Source organism: Lutjanus erythropterus, chromosome 17, assembly GCF_056507025.1.
Source record: "Lutjanus erythropterus isolate fLutEry1 chromosome 17, fLutEry1.hap2, whole genome shotgun sequence".
NCBI lineage: Eukaryota > Metazoa > Chordata > Actinopteri > Lutjaniformes > Lutjanidae > Lutjanus > Lutjanus erythropterus.
Window position 1 is genome coordinate 9,386,077 of NC_139333.1, and position 16,644 is coordinate 9,402,720.

The 16,644-nt window shown below is 40.8% G+C and overlaps 2 protein-coding genes across 2 annotated transcripts; one reads left to right on the top strand and one right to left on the bottom strand.

Moving 5' to 3' along the window:
- Nucleotides 1-7,074: 7,074 nt before the first annotated feature.
- mrpl38 (mitochondrial ribosomal protein L38) lies at nt 7,075-10,844 on the bottom strand. The gene is made up of 9 exons (XM_084740772.1): nt 10,692-10,844; nt 9,746-9,934; nt 9,510-9,641; nt 9,171-9,373; nt 8,679-8,751; nt 8,510-8,555; nt 7,715-7,873; nt 7,472-7,608; nt 7,075-7,314 (listed from the first exon to the last, which is right to left on the bottom strand). Exons 1-9 carry the CDS (start codon nt 10,774-10,776, stop codon nt 7,178-7,180), a joined length of 1,161 nt encoding a protein of 386 aa, XP_084596898.1. The 5' UTR covers nt 10,777-10,844; the 3' UTR covers nt 7,075-7,177.
- Nucleotides 10,845-11,352: 508 nt separating this feature from the next.
- Nucleotides 11,353-15,817, top strand: LOC146311696 (uncharacterized). The gene is made up of 9 exons (XM_084741126.1): nt 11,353-11,481; nt 12,377-12,444; nt 12,998-13,045; nt 13,212-13,276; nt 13,393-13,430; nt 14,055-14,134; nt 14,428-14,490; nt 14,723-14,773; nt 15,322-15,817. The coding sequence occupies exons 1-9, from the start codon at nt 11,406-11,408 to the stop codon at nt 15,373-15,375; spliced, it is 543 nt and encodes a 180-aa protein (XP_084597252.1). The 5' UTR covers nt 11,353-11,405; the 3' UTR covers nt 15,376-15,817.
- The last annotated feature ends 827 nt before the right edge of the window (nt 15,818-16,644 follow it).

Here is a 16,644-nt window from a genome sequence, read left to right on the forward strand (position 1 = left end):
TCAACTTGTAACATCTTGCATGTTGTTTTAATCATTATATAATTTTTGTTTCTTTTTTTGTTTCATCTGTTATGTATTGATAGATACACCAGAATACACCATCACATTCATTTAGGTTGATAGTGATGCAAAGTAAAAATAATCCGTAATTCCCTTCAAATGCATTAAAACTTAAATAACAAGCCTGTTTTGAAAATGTAAGGAGAGGAAGGTACAGATACGTGTTCAAATGTATGGAGTAAAAGTAAGAACTAAAAAGTTTTCAGAAAAATAAATGCTCGAGTAAAGTACAGACACCTGAAAACTATTTTTTATAATAATTAATATGCTACAATGGAAAAATAAAGTTGGATTCTTCAAAATAAGCAAGTCAGATCAGAATATTAATTCTGCCAAGTGGCTCCGACAACAGAAATCCTGCATAATCCTCAAACTTCCATCAGTACTTGAACTATGTATGACTTAAATCTTTATTAGATATTTGGACATGAGCCCTCTTAACTTACAATCCTGTTTTTCCCCAGTGATCTTTGTGTCATGGGCCTGTACTACAAAACAGGGTTGGAGGTTATCAAGGTAACTCTCAGATTAACTTTCCCTGAACACCTAACCTACTCTGGAGCAGGTTATATTCCAGATCAGAGATGATCAATCAGTAGATCCCATGGAGCTCAGTGTGCAGAACATGAGAGGGGGAAGGAAGGAGTGTTATTTCATAGTGCTTTTTATGCACCGATTAAGGCATTAAGGTCTTGTACTTCTCATTAAAAAGGATATTAAAGTAAGTCCACTGACTGCACTGAGATTTGTTTTAGTTGCTCACCTGTCTGTTCTCACTGACTGGTACATTAAAATGTATCCATAGAAAGTAAAAAAAAAAAAAAAAACAGTCACCCAAATACATTTAATAAATTTCATTATCTGTCTGCAGATAAGATGACAGATTATCAATAAGTGGATCTCTCTACCCCAAATTCGTGTAACAGCACCAGGTGTAGCTGGAAAAACAGGCCGACTGCCTCACACACTGTAAGAAAACACATTAGATAAAATGTAATTGTAGTTAGTTTTTTCATCTCTCATCGGATTCTGGCAAGTCAAATGTGACTAGACCCATGTGCTAATAGTCTCATTATGGTTTATATCCAGGCAGCAACAGTTGAACCAAAAGGGTTAATTGACATGCGGATGCCCAAATAATGTTGATGGTAAATTGAGTCAGTTACAGCAATACATTCAGCAGCTGTATTGACTGACAAAGCTGCATGAAAAGAGACAACTACTCCATTAAACAATAAAGTGCTCCACACTTAGTCCTGGATTTACAAAAATCTGTCATTTATAGAATGAAATGAAAATTCGTTATGCCATATTTAACCCACATATAAATCTAGTATCTGAAAATCAGAAACAACGATCTCACTTAAGAGCTTTATTGAACCAGATAAAACAGAACATGCAGAAACATCTGATGCAAATTTAACTCTTGCATGGTTCCTAAAACCTACTTCCTACCAATAGGATGAGGCCTTGATATGGATGAAGTGGAGTCTGTGATTGGTTTTGGGGTTTCAAGTCTCTCAGATGCTCCTTCTGTGGCCAGGTTGCCCGCTCCGTCGCTGATGGCCGTCAGGTTGGCCGCCAGGTTGCCCGCGCCGTCGCTCATGGCCGTCAGGTTTGCCGCCAGGTTGCCCGCGCCGTCGCTCATGGCCGTCAGGTTGGCCGCTCCGTCGCTCATGGCCGTCAGGTTGGCCGCCAGGTTGCCCGCGCCGTCGCTCATGGCCGTCAGGTTGGCCGCCAGGTTGCCTGCGCCGTCGCTCATGGCCGTCAGGTTGGCCGCTCCGTCGCTCATGGCCGTCAGGTTGGCCGCCAGGTTGGCCGCTCCGTCGCTCATGGCCGTCAGGTTGGCCGCCAGGTTGGCCGCTCCGTCGCTCATGGCCGTCAGGTTGGCCGCTCCGTCGCTCATGGCCGCCAGGTTGGCCGCTCCGTCGCTCATGGCCGCCAGGTTGGCCGCCAGGTTGGCCGCTCCGTCGCTCATGGCCGTCAGGTTGGCCACTCCGTCGCTCATGGCCGTCAGGTTGGCCGCCAGGTTGGCCGCTCCGTCGCTCATGGCCGTCAGGTTGGCCGCCAGGTTGGCCGCTCCGTCGCTCATGGCCGTCAGGTTGGCCGCCAGGTTGGCCGCTCCGTCGCTCATGGCCGTCAGGTTGGCCGCTCCGTCGCTCATGGCCGTCAGGTTGGCCGCCAGGTTGGCCGCTCCGTCGCTCATGGCCGTCAGGTTGGCCGCCAGGTTGGCCGCTCCGTCGCTCATGGCCGTCAGGTTGGCCGCCAGGTTGGCCGCTCCGTCGCTCATGGCCGTCAGGTTGGCCGCTCCGTCGCTCATGGCCGTCAGGTTGGCCGCTCCGTCGCTCATGGCCGTCAGGTTGGCCGCCAGGTTGGCCGCTCCGTCGCTCATGGCCGTCAGGTTGGCCGCCAGGTTGGCCGCTCCGTCGCTCATGGCCGTCAGGTTGGCCGCCAGGTTGGCCGCTCCGTCGCTCATGGCCGTCAGGTTGGCCGCTCCGTCGCTCATGGCCGTCAGGTTGGCCGCCAGGTTGCCCGCTCCGTCGCTCATGGCCGTCAGGTTGGCCGCCAGGTTGCCCGCTCCGTCGCTCATGGCCGTCAGGTTGGCCGCCAGGTTGCCCGCTCCGTCGCTCATGGCCGTCAGGTTGGCCGCCAGGTTGCCCGCTCCGTCGCTCATGGCCGTCAGGTTGGCCGCGCCGTCGCTCATGGCCGTCAGGTTGGCCGCGCCGTCGCTCATGGCCGTCAGGTTGGCCGCCACGTTGCCCGCTCCGTCGCTCATGGCCGTCAGGTTGGCCGCGCCGTCGCTGGCTTTCACATTGTGTTCTTTCAGTGTGTTTGAGACCTTCTGTACTGCTTCCACTTCATTGGTTTCCAGTTGTACTGAGAGTTAAAATGCAAGAGAAATTTAGGGATAATGTCTACAATAACACTGCTGTGACAATTCACTGTTAAGACTTGAGAATTGGCCAAAAAGTTTTAATATAACTGGTCATCAATTTAGTTGAATTAATTTTATTGCAACAGAACACTGAGCCAAACTGCATCCAAGATGCCAAAGGTATACTATTTTAAGCAGACAGCAGCTGTAAACCATTATATGGCCAGTGAAGTTTTGATAGAGCACTGTTGGAATCCCAATACCAGGCAATTAACACCAGACAAAAGAATTAAACTGAAAACTTAAACCACATTATGAAGCCAAAACCAAGGCTCTACAAAAATTTGCATTTTGCCAGTAGAGTGTCACAGAACATGCTCACCTTTCATGGCATCATGTTGCAACATGGAATCCATTGACTGGAGAAGTGCAAGGGCCTTTTTTATAGAGATGTCATTGGGAGACAGAGCTGTGGTACAAAGGAAATCAAGTTAGTTAAGTAAGAAAGAAAAATCAAAATGATTCTGTTGCAAATCTTACCTCTCACTACCCTTGGCATCTCATGATCAGGTCTTTCACTTGTCCCACCAGCTGGCAAATAAGAGCCTGTGAACGACATACTTGCAGTTAGTCAAACATTTGTGCGTTTTGATGGCAGAACAGATCATAGACTTGTCACACTTATACAGCATTACAGGAATAAGTTTTTTTTACATTAGTGTCCAAGCAGTTTAGGCTAAAATCAAATTACTTTTACATAAGCTAGAATCTACTACCAATTTCTTAAACACAAACTCAAAGCAGAGGGGATGTAAAAAAAAAAAACCTTTGGTGAGCCAAACAGTCAGCACACATACAAGCAGGGTCTCAACAACTCCCATTGCTGCAGTCAAAGTAAGAAAGCTCCATGAGCCACACGCCAGTTTTTTAAAGAGCCCATCGTGTGCAGCTGTTGCTGATCACTTTAATCAGCTCTCTCTCTTCAGAGGAGCCAGTGCTAATTGAGATTCAGCCCTTCCTTTCACAAGCAATTTGTCAGGATTGAGGACAGTGTATGTATGTCATATTTCATGTTTTGGATGTATGTGAAAGAAAAAAAAGATTAAATAAAATCTCACATTAAATCTAAGTCACAGAAAGTTCCATAAAAAGGGGAAAATAGAAGAAATTCTATAATATCTTTCACAGTCTGCATAGGTTAAAGGTGGACAAAGTTAAGCCGGGATTTATTTGAGCAACCTTCATGCACTGATTACATTTTTTTGCGATTGCTCGCACACGAACGTTAAAAATAACACGGTTAGTGAAACCTGACACTCAGCGAGCAAAACCTCAGCCCAGATCTGCACAACAACAAGCATATTCTCAGCCTCACCCTTTTTGCAAACTACTAAACACGGTGTTTTTCAAATCAATCAAAATCAGTTTTGTCTCCACAAATGTTGTTGTTGTGTTTATATATTATATTCTATTGAGAATGTTCCATTTTGATTTTCAGTGCAAATGTGGAGAGAAATATTTTTTTCATCAGTGTGCAGCACTGTTTTGAGTTGTGTTTGATCCATATATTTATGTACTTTACCTGAACACAGTGGTTCCCAAACTGGGGGGGGGGGCAGAGCCACTGCAGGGGTGGGGGGTGCATAAGAGAAAAAAAGGGAGAAATATATGGTTAAAAAAAGTTGAATAAATCTGATTTATGTTGGGGGAAATAAACAAATAAACATTTGCTGATGGGAGGGTGCAAACCTTTTTCAGCTTCTGAAAGGGGAGTGTGCCAACTCTAAAAAACAGACTTTTCATAAAAAAGTAGAAATGTTAAATGTGTTTTAGATTGAGCACAGCAGTGTCTAACAAACAAAGTCAGTGTGTGTGCCGTGTGGTGACAAAGTTGGGTTTTTACTAACTTTTGTACAGTTTTGAATTAAGTGTTTAATTTTGCAAAAGATCTGAGGTGTTCTGTGAGTGGCTGTGTGAATTGTGTGTAGTGTTCTGACAAAAATGAGCCCTGTTTTCACAATCGTGCTTAAGCAATTGTAAAAAACTGTAGTAGCGATGGGCGGATGAGGTTGTATGAAGCTTCTGGAGCTTTCTCTGTGTTTGTGTCAAAGAAAGATTCGAAGCTGCACAGTTTCGAGTGCAGGAACCACAGTGACATCTGGTGGTTTGAAAACTGTATAGCATCCAGTCAGGATTGGGGCCAAAGCACTACACCAGTGTTTCCCAACCCTGGTCCTCAATGCACACTGCCCTGCATGTTTTAGATCAGGCATGTCCAAACTGTTCCATAAAGGGCCATGTGGCTGCAGGTTTTCATTCCTACCAAGCCGGAGCACACCAGGCTCGACTCATTTAATCAACTGATTTCAGTCTTCAAACAGCTGATTAGTCGAATCAGGTGTGCTGTAGACTGGTTGGATCAAAAACCTGCAGCCACTCGGCCCTTTATGGAACAGTTTGGACATGCCTGTTTTAGATGTTTCCCTGCTCCAACACACCTGATTCAAATGATCAGCTCACCATCAAGCCTCTGCAGAAGCTTGATAACAACCTGATCATTCGAATCAGAACTTCCGACAGGTGTGGTACATCTGTGGGATGGCGACTTGGGGAAAAAATAACCTACTTGCATCACTATTACATCTAAGGACAGGAGCTTATCAGACCCGCTCTCAGGACTGGATAACACTTCATGTTCTTCATGTCAATTCTGAACTAGGAAAAACTGCTTTTAGATTCTGTGCTCCTGACACATGGAATAACTTGCAATGCACTTTAAACGTAGAGTCCCTGATAACTTTGGGAGATTTTAAAATTATGCTTAGAAGTTTTAATGTTCTTACATGCACATGTTTTAACTAGAAATTGTATTAATCAATTGTAAATTTCTCACTGGCTATTTATTTTTTTCTGTCTTTTCTTCTTCTGTTTCTATTGTATTTCTGCTTTGTTGCCTAATTGTAATCTCGGCATCATTGAAAATGAGGGCCACCCCTCAATGTATTCCCGAGAAATAAACAAAGGTTGAATGAAAAATGACTAGAACAGACTAAACAAGGAACCAACAACAACACCAACAGTGGGTAGCGATTGTTTTTGCATTTTTTGCATTTTTCATTTGATAGAGATACTTGATGATGACAGGAAAGGGGGTAGAGACAGAGGGGATGACACGCAGGAAATGGGCTGCAGGCGGGAGTCAAACCGGCAGCCGCTGCAGAGGACCAACAGCCTCAGCACATGGGATGCATGTTTTACCAACTGAGCACCAGGGGAGCCCTGTGGGTCGCAACTGTATGACAGGAGGAAAGGTACGACATGGAGAAACTGAACTTTTCTCAAAGACTTTGTATTGATAAATTTCTTAAGTATAGTATTGGTCAGAATGGTTTGTATAGTTCAATATTAATAGTAGGGCTGCGGCAAACAATTATTTTCTCAATTAGTCATTTACTTGGTTGGTCTCTAAACTGTTAAAATGTCACAGAGAAAATGAGAAACCAGAAAATATTCTCATCTGAGAAACTAAAAACAGAGAATTTAGACATTTTTTCTTAATCTATTATCAAAATATTTGGTGATTAATTCAGTAGCCGATTAATTATAGCTCTGACAGGTAGTACGTTTCTTGTAACATTATATTATAGTCTTTTCCAATTTCTCTTCTGGGATTTATTTGCTTTGTGTCCCTCTTTTAACTGTATGTATGAGGTCTAATGGTATTTTCCTTTATAAGTATTGATCCAAATATGAATATGGACAGTACATAGAATAAAAAGGTATTACCTAGTATAGTGATCCTTTTTACTTTATTTCTCTTAACATTAGTATGTGCTTTACCAGTATTAATCATATTTATTTATTTTCCTTTTCTGGGATTTTTTTTGCTTATTGGGTTTATACTGGGTTTTATGTGCACTGGACAAATAATTTGTCATTTCCCTTTCCAGTCCAAAATTTCAATCTTGGCAGTTGGAAAACACCGATCCAGATCTCCACTTGTGATGAAACACTTGTTCTTTCCATCCAACCTTTCCACAGAAATTGTATTGAAATAATTATCTGAAATATCTTGCCGTCTGTGTCCAAATAACAAACTGACATGTGATCAAAAACATCTGAAAACATGACCTCCTGAGCACAGATGAAAAATGCTTTATTATTTAACATAAATATGCTGAACATAACTACACATTTGTGTGAAAATGTGTTTTCTCCTCTCAGTGAGTGCGTGCATCACGATCAATAGATTCCATAGGTGTGCTCCTTTCTATCTCTGTATCTGTCCAGGTAGCGCAGGGGCTGTCCATGAGGGTATTTGACCTGTGGAGGGTGGTACACCGGAGGCCGGATGAACTCAAACACCGGCTCCCTCATGTCTGCAGGGAGAAGATACAACAGAGAGGCTTTGTTATTTATCTTCAGGCTACTGTACCACAAACCTTTTCCAAATCTAGGAAGGATGGTATGTCATTTCTTTCTTTGGAAAAATGTCAACGGTGGAAAAAACTGTTTGTGTGCACTAGCATGACTCACTGAGTGTGTTGTGAAAGGTGTTGGTGACAGATTCATCCCACTGGGACTGGAAAAAGGCCAGGCCGGCAGGTGTCATGCTGTTCTGGTGCTTTCTGTAGAAATCCACCGTCTTAAACGTACGATCCGCCAGAGAATGGCTGTAGGGGAGAGGCAACACAAGCAACAAACACAAAGTAATGACATGCTTGTGAATATTAGGGCCATTGGCTATATTTCCAACTGTCTGTCGAGTGTATTGCTCACCATGGCGACGGCCTGACATCATCCTGGAAATTGATGGGTCCCTCCTGCTTGAACAGGACATAAATGTAGCGGTGGAAACCTGTCCCTCTGGCAGGGAAGGGGGGCAGGTAGTGACACAGCTCCTCTCCAGCCTGCACCGCTCCGCCCGGTATGTTCCCTCTACAGAAACAGAGAGTCATTCGAGGCTGTAGAGATTAAACATTCTTAAAAACTACATTCGCCCCTTTCTACCTCATATCTAAACATATGTATATGAAAATGTTGATTAAAAGTTAAACTGCCGAACACAAGATGCCTCCAACGTCACTGAAAAGTCCATTCTCAGTATATGTGCGCTGCATGTTTCAAGTTCACAACTCACACCTGTGTAAGTTGTGTATTGAAGTGAACTAGTTTTGATATCACAAAATCCTGCTGCTATGTCCATGTGTTAGACTGAGATTTGAACGTCCAGTGTGGAAGATTTACAGGGATTTACTGGCAAAATATGGCAGAAATTGAATAGAATTTTCATAAGTAGGTTTTCATTTGTTTTCCACAAGTTTAGCTGCCACTGTAGTTTCCTTTACACACTTTGACATGGAAGACTCACTGCCAGATGCCACTAAATCCTACACACTGGACCTTTAAAGGTGAGCTCAGAGAAACTTTCTCTCTTCAGCAGATGGATGTGAAAAGAGCCCTCAAACCTCCTTTTCAATACACATGTGCTGGCTTGGCTTCACTTCAGCATCAGGGTTGATGGGGGTAACAGAAGAAGAAAACATTAAGATAAAAAAAAAAAAAAAAACTCACACAAGCCAGTGGACGTATTCTGCCTCATTATCCAGAAGATGCTCATCTGAAAAAGATCATAAATTACTTTAAACAACTGGTAAATTCTGACAATCCATCAGTCATCTGTTGATTCATTCCTGCAAATGCAATGTAGAAAGCTGCTGACTGATTGTAAGCTGATGCTGACCTGGACAGGTGAGCAGAAGGGTCCACAGGGACCCCTCCTCTGCATCGAATCTGATCTGAGGGGTGGATGCTGCCTAGAGAGGAAAACGCAGCAAAGAATACAGTCAGAGAGGATATATAAAAGTGTGTAAAAAAAAAAGAAGTGACAGGATGAATGAATAAAAGGGTAGCTGGTAAAATGCTTTTTTGGTAAAACACCGGTTTTTAAACAAAAGATACATATATTAATCCGATGTTAAACATAAGGGGTAACTAATTTTGTCAGTGCTTTCGTTGTTTTTTGTTTTGTTTTGTTTTTAACAATTTCACTGAACTGGACCATAAATGTGTCCTATAGTATGTGTGTGAGTGAGATTTTTCTTAATTGTGAAAGCACTTATTTTCATATAGTATTTCTTATTTTATATGAAATTCTGAATAACACAAGAAAATTAAGGCTTGGAAAAGAATCTCAATCAGGACGCCATTAAAAATTCTGTTCCTTTTAACGTACTTCAGTTGGTGTCAGCCTGTTCCCATAATGCACTTGACCACTGTTGTCCTGGCTATAGCAGATGTGGAGAGGGACTTGAGGTAGAAAATAGGACATGGGGAAGAGATCTCTGAAGACCCCGTAGTGGTCTGCCAGTCTCCTTATATGAAACGGACTGCTGATCTTCTCCCAGACTTCCTGCACTTGATCCAGAGAAATTTTAACTGGTGGTACAAAGAGAAAATTGGAAAGTGAGCTAGTTTATTCACTTGTCAAGTAAAAGCTTCAAGGGATAGGTGAACTGTCACTTTCTGGTGAGTGTGTGTGTGTGTGTGTGTGTGTGTGTGTGTATGAGCTTACAAGTGCGCAGGCGAGTAGCCCTCTCCAGCTCAGCGTTCTTCTTATTGTCCTTCATCACCTGCCTCCTCTCCCTTACTTCTTTGGTCCTGTGTGGTCGGTAGGATGGCAGTCCAATGTCCACTTGCTCTGCACCTGCAACAAAACAAGACTCATTAAAATAAAAAAATTACATGTAAAATCCTCAGCCGACCATTTTCACACCACCAGAAAATCACTGTCATCTGCAGCTTCCTCACCATGCTCAGGATCATCTTTTTCCACGTAGCTCCTGTACGTCCTCCACCAGGCAGGTGTGTTTTTTGCCTCCTCAGCTCGTCTCAAGTAACGCGTGTAGCTGCGATACTTCTCCAATGACTCTAGCTTTGCGACATCAATCTCCTCATTTGGCATTGGACCCAAAGGAGGCCTCCGTCTGCAGAGGAACGCTGTGATGTTGAAACATCCCAACAGTTACTAAATTTCATTACATAAAAACAATACGAGTTTGTCATGATTAAAGCCCAACCAATACTGATTTTTTAGAGCAGATGCAGATACTGATATTGGGGACCAAGATAATTATATACACATATTCACATATCTATACACACACAAACACACACACATATATAACAGGCTTGTAAGTTGAATTCTTTACTTATGTGCTGATGAATTTATTTATATATTCTTGTTCCATGGCTATTTAATTTTTATATTTATACATAAGTCTGTATATGTACTTGTTTTTTTTTGTTTGTTTTAGGTCATATATTCATATTCCCAGTACTAAAGATGTTAAACCAAAATTTTAAGTTCTGTAGCCATTGATAACATCAGTATCAACAAGCTAGGTTACATACAGGACGTCGTCTGTCCATGTCAAACCCACTTCAAATAGTTTTATGTGATAAATGACGAGACGAATTAAAACATTTTTCCTCCGTTTATTTCAGTACATTTGTAAATTATACCTAATACATCAAACAGCACGTGTTTAACCTTTCACGTTTAGTTTTCCCCGTGTTTTTCCTCAAACCATTTTATTCTCAATGGTAACTGATTTGTCGCATTTAAACTGTCACGTTTTGTCGGTGGAGTTTGGAGAAATGAGTAACCTGACATACGTCTACATTCACTACTGAACCTCGGTGACCGAGTTCCTGCATGTAAACCCAATACATTTCAGCAAAATCGTTACAATACCTGTTGTGACAAATGTTCTCGCATTATTGACCCCTAAATCTGTCCCAGTTCTCAAGGCTGCAGCACAAACCGTGCGCAGCGCCATCTTGGAATGCGCTGTTCCCCCTTTTTCTACGTAATACGGTGGCCGAGAGGAGCAAAACACTTTTTCATCTGTCTGCAGACAGGACGCTACAGTGGCGTATTGGTGCCCTCTACAGCTACAGATTTGTATTTAACTAATGTAATGTAACTTTTTAAATATACCTTGTTTTTTGTTAACCACATATGCAATTTGGTACTACTGCACGTGCAATACTGTCCATATAATGTACATTCCACTTGCATATTTTTACATTTGAAGTTCAATTATTTATTTTTTTAAAACAATGTATTATTTAGTCAGTACTGTGCATACTCTGATCTTCTCCATATATTTTACATCTTACATTACACAGCAGAGACATGAAGGCGTAGAGTACAAAAGATTTTTATTCTCTTGTTTACATCAAACTCTTTATGTCTTAGTCTTGTTTGAGGTTGTTGTTGTTGTTATTGTTGCTCTTCTTTTTCTTGTCCTCTGATGAAGATGTGAGTGATGAGGACAAGAAAGAAACTGCACCTCTTTCTTTTCTGAGAATTTAGAAAGACTTTTATTGTGAAAAATCCTTGAACGGAAGTCGTGGGTACTCTGGTGTACGCTGCCTGCTGCTGCTGTGCGGATGGTTATTTAAAATGTCTAACGTCAGTTTTGACAAAGCATCAGGCGTATCAAAGGTCTGGATCGCTCTGAGACGTCTCGACAAAAACGGTTCGTAACTTTCAGTAAGTTTTTTTTTTAAACTTAACTTTACTATCAATGAAAAGTGATTTTCCGGCCACAGCGAGTGTTTCGTGTCCATGGCAACCAGCCTCATCATCCCACTGAAGAAGATTATGCGTTCATCTTTTTCTCACATCATGATCCAAATATTAACTCACGCAGTTTTATCTTTTGACTGAACTTACAGGTGTAGCCTGGTAAAGCTTTTATCCATAAGTGGTCAAAGAAGAAACAACAGCTGTATTTGACTGTTGAGTGTTAGTGGCTCTCTAAATCACCGCCCACATCTCAGATTTAACAACGGGATTCAAAGAGGGAAAGAAAAACCTGTTCAGTCTTAATATGGGATGATTGTAAAACTGAAAAAAAGATTTTTGTCATCTGCCTTTTATAGCATTATAAATTAGCCTAAGTTTATCGATTTCTAATAAGAAATCAGATAAACTTACTCAGTCATCAGTATACAAATGTTAATAACAAACTAATTAAGGGTTTTTATAATAATAATCTACTAATGTTTAAAATCTACGTCAGCAATAGTTACTGTAAGACATAAAACGACTTTGCTTTGAATAATAACTTGTGTCTGATGTTTTTTTACACAAAAAACTTCCATTAACTTTTGAAAAATGATTAAAATTGCAGCTACTCTTTCTTCCTCACGAAAAAAACCCAGAATAAATGAATATACAAATATTTCAAGTTTGAATACTTGCCCTGCTGCCCTTTTCCGCAAGGTCAGGGGTCATTGAAAGGGTCTTAAGGCTATTATCAGTAATGGCTAATGAAAAGTATTTCTCAGTAATTAATATTGCACTAGTTATAGCTTATTAACACTTTTTGAAAGTGGTAGCTTCTCATGTTTTAGGCCTGTCTGTTGCAGATGACCGAGTGGTGGCTCTACGAGAAGTGTCCATTCCTCCAGCAGCTGAGGTCACCATGATCATACAGGTGTGCTGCTTTCATAACTGTACCTGCGTAGTACGTCATTAGAAAAAAAGTGAGAAGAGTATCCATCATACTTAATATTTATCTGCACATCTATTATACATCTATCCATTAGCCCAAGTTCAGATTTTTTTTAAGTGGGGTTGTATGAGGTACTTATCCATACAGTGCATTTGGTTGGATTAAAACTGACAAACCATCTACTGTAGGTAACACACTGTGGATAAGTACCTCATGCAACCTCACTTCAAATAATCAAAATTATCCTTTTAAACCTGAAAGTCAGAACTGAGGGCTTAAAGTAATCACAAAAAACACAGGATTTGTTGGCCTTTAGTTGGACAATGACCACCAAGCATTAGTTGTAATTAATGATTATTTTGTCAGCTATTACTGTGAATGAGTTAGTCATATGTCTCAAACACAACGAGAAACTATGGACCTGCTCTCTTCTTCTTCACCTATTGATCGATTTTGACATTTTATATTAACAAAAACTCTAGCTGTTTTTAAATTTGCATATTCTGATATTATATCGTTCCATATTGTATCTCAGATCATCACCACTACCTTTGGCCTGAACTCCTCCAATATCATACTGAAGGTACAGTGACTTGTTTGACCTCATATTGAATGTGTGATGGAAATGCATGGATCTACAGAATATGTTAAAAAGAAAGAAAAATCATTTGGCCATAGCTGAAACGAACAGTATAGTTACAGAATTCTTTAAAACACAGTGAGCTGGATCACGTCTGCTCTCTTTGCAGCTGAGGAACCACCGTGGCTGTGTGATCCCCCTCAACAACGCGATCCCCGCTAACAGCAAGCACATGTGAGGAGCGTTGGCTGTCGATATTTGCTTCTGTATTTCTGTACATTTATTCAGCGCATGCTCAATTTATTAAGTACTTACTGATGTCAGCTGGTGACGTGTATTTTCCACCACAGGCCTTATGTGCTTGAGGTAGCCAAGATCTTTCAGCATGGTAAGAACGGACTCAGTTTTTGTTCTCTTGGACCAACCCTTCCTCATCCCAACTCATCAGATACCGACATTTTCTCACTGCCCCTCAACGTCTCATACAGGCACACAGGGTGCATTTAGTGGCTGTGTTTTTGACGCTGCCAGAAAGTCTTTGAGCAGAAAGACAACATAAATTACTTATTAAACCCTATATAGTGGACTTAAAATATCCCACAAAGCAACATGAAAAGTAATCTACAGCTGATAGTCACTAACCACATCCCATAATGCATTGCACTAAAAGAAAAACAACAACAGTGCAGAGAATAGTGTCCTAAAGTGTTTTTTCTTCACTATATAGTGAGCTAATTAAATAATCTTCTACATAAAAATCCTTTATGTCTATAGAAAAAGGGGGTGTGGCTCTACTTGAGTCCACTAAAGATGATGTGGAGCACTGTGATTGGCTGATAGGCAACCAGTCCAATAAATTTGTGCATTTAGGTGGAGTCAGATGACAATAATCATAGATCTGGACATCCTAAAAAAGTTAAACCCGTTACAGTGGTTGGGGGATCTGAACAGATTAAGTGAAACACAAATTCAGTCTGAAGAAAAGGCAAAGCTCTGATTTTTCTGTTCACAGTGCGTCCCAAGCCCAGAACCATCCCCATGACTGTGATCAATAAGAGCATGAAGACCAGACTGCAGACTATTGACAAGAGGGTAAGAAGGATGTTTTTAAGAATCAGTGAGGAAGATGAAGGAAAACAGTTGAGAACAAGTGAGAAATTAATGTAGTAATCATGTGTCAGTCACCCTGTGGTGTTGTTGATTTTTATCCAGTACAAATAAATCAAAAACAAATCAAACAATAGATGCAGTCGGAGCAAAATAACCCTCTAAGGACTCTTCTTTCATTAAGATTTATTTGACCAGCACAGGCTCAGGTTCGCCTGTTTCATTTTAAATGCATTCATATTCTTGAACAATTGGCTGTATTCCGTGTTTAATTACAGATTCAGAGACTGGAGGAGCTTCTGCCTCAGATCAAGCTCAGGCGCAATGAAAAACTGAGCCAGGTATGTAAAACTTTCCTCCACAGCAGTGAACACAACATTACTGTAACGCCAGCCAAACTTGTGAGTGTAACCGTGGCCACTTACTCACACAAATGTTATTTTAGATTTTAGGTTTAAATGTGAAAATGTGACAATAGGAACTGGATAGTTTGTGTCATGATTCAACTCTTATTAAGAGTTATGTTACATTCAAATGCTTCGACCTGACCACGGCCTCTCTGTCCCGTCTCAGGAGATTGAATGTCTCAGCCAGAAGTTGAGGTTTCTTCATAAGAGAATGCAGGTGAGTAACAAGCATCCTGCTCCGACTCAGATTATCTTGGACTGATGTTTCCGTTTCAGTTATGTCAAAGTTCAAGGCTTTTGTGTAGCCCCTGCTTCACCTGGTGTGAACATGCTTCTTGGGTGATCACCCACCTAAGATGCATGGCCACACCCACTATAGGAAAACCTATAGTGTAAATGGTGCAGCTGCTAAATGCTGGCACGTACATGTACTTCAGACGCAGAGTATAGTCAAATGCACCACAATGCCACAACAAACTGACAGTGTTTTTTTTTTTTTTTTAACAAGGAAACAACTTAATGTATCACATTTGATGCCAAATTTATAAGAAGGCTGTAATTATTAAGAATTTACCTTAGCTGCTTTGCAAAGTTTATTAAACTTCTCCTCACTCAACAACTCTCAACATTGCATGATTTTTGTAATGGTGTCTGGGTATATTGTGGTTACTAATTCAGTTTCCAAGCATCTGCTGCATTTTAATCTAATACACAAACCTCATGTTGTTATTTTACGTTTGCACACACTGTCCTGATGTGTTGCAGGTGGCAGATTCTCACAGCTGGAAGGGGGTGCTGACCAGAGCCCCCTTGTGGTAAAACAACCAAAACCCTCATTGTTGGCTGTTGTAGAAGACACAAACCATCTGTAGTACTACACTGTAGATTTTTGTATGTCACCAAGTGAAGACGGATCACGATCTGGATTTTTATAATTTATTTTTATAGATCCGTGTGTGCAAGAAGCTGTTAGTTTGGTTTTGCTATTCATTTTGATTATACAGTATATTATCAACACCATACTGATGGTGAACCAAATTTTCCTTATATTTTTTTTTCTGCCTGAAAATGTAGTGAACGATTTCATGTGTCACTTTGGTTTAGGTGAGGAAGCACATATTGTAACACTTTTGTGCAGAGCCCTACTAGAATTAACTCTGGAAGCCAACCTATGGTTTTTACCAAAAAGCTGAATGTAATCTGTGCTATAACCTGATGTTGTGTGTACAACGAAATCTACGAAATAAAAGACACAAACTGAGACTGTCTTGTCTTTTAATATTGGCTGCAACATGCAGAAATGTCGATGCCTCATCAGTTAAACTTAATTCCTACATGGCTTTGTTAAATACTTGATTCTGATTGGTCAATTGATTGTTCCTAAGTCACCCTGTTTTGACCCGTCTTCCAAAAATCATTTGAGTAAACTTGGTACGTACATAGAATAGTTCCTGCATGAAACTGCTCACATCTGTGGATTATCTTAAATAACCAGGTCATAATTTCAAGAAAGAGACATTGCTGTTGAGTTTTTCAAACGTATTTTAAGCCGAGTGACATTTACTTCCATTATAATCAAGATAAGACAGGCTATGGCTGATATCAACACAACAAAACTATCAAGATGGATTAATAGCACAATCCTTTAAACTGTGTCAGAAAATCACAATTTGCACTACTCTCCTTCCTCCCCAATACTTGATAATAAATAGTACACTATTGGATTAAATACTTCGATTAATTTATATTCCCACTGCATGCCTCATTTGTTTGTAATAGTAATAATATTGTAATAATATTGTAATAATAATACAGGCTGTTATCACATCTTTACCTTTCCTCCTCCAGCTCCTTCACTCTTCTTGCTTTAATACACTAGGGCTGCAACTAACAATTATTTACATAGTCTATTAATTGGTCGATTATTATTATTATTTTTTATCAATAGTAATTGTTTGCCAATTAAATGTCAGAAAATGGTGAAAAATGTCACTCAGTCAGGCTTATGACCCCTGGGTGGCACAACTCAAACACCAGACGTCCATCTGTGAGGATGGAGGCAGTGAGGAGCCATTTCTGCAAGCGGGA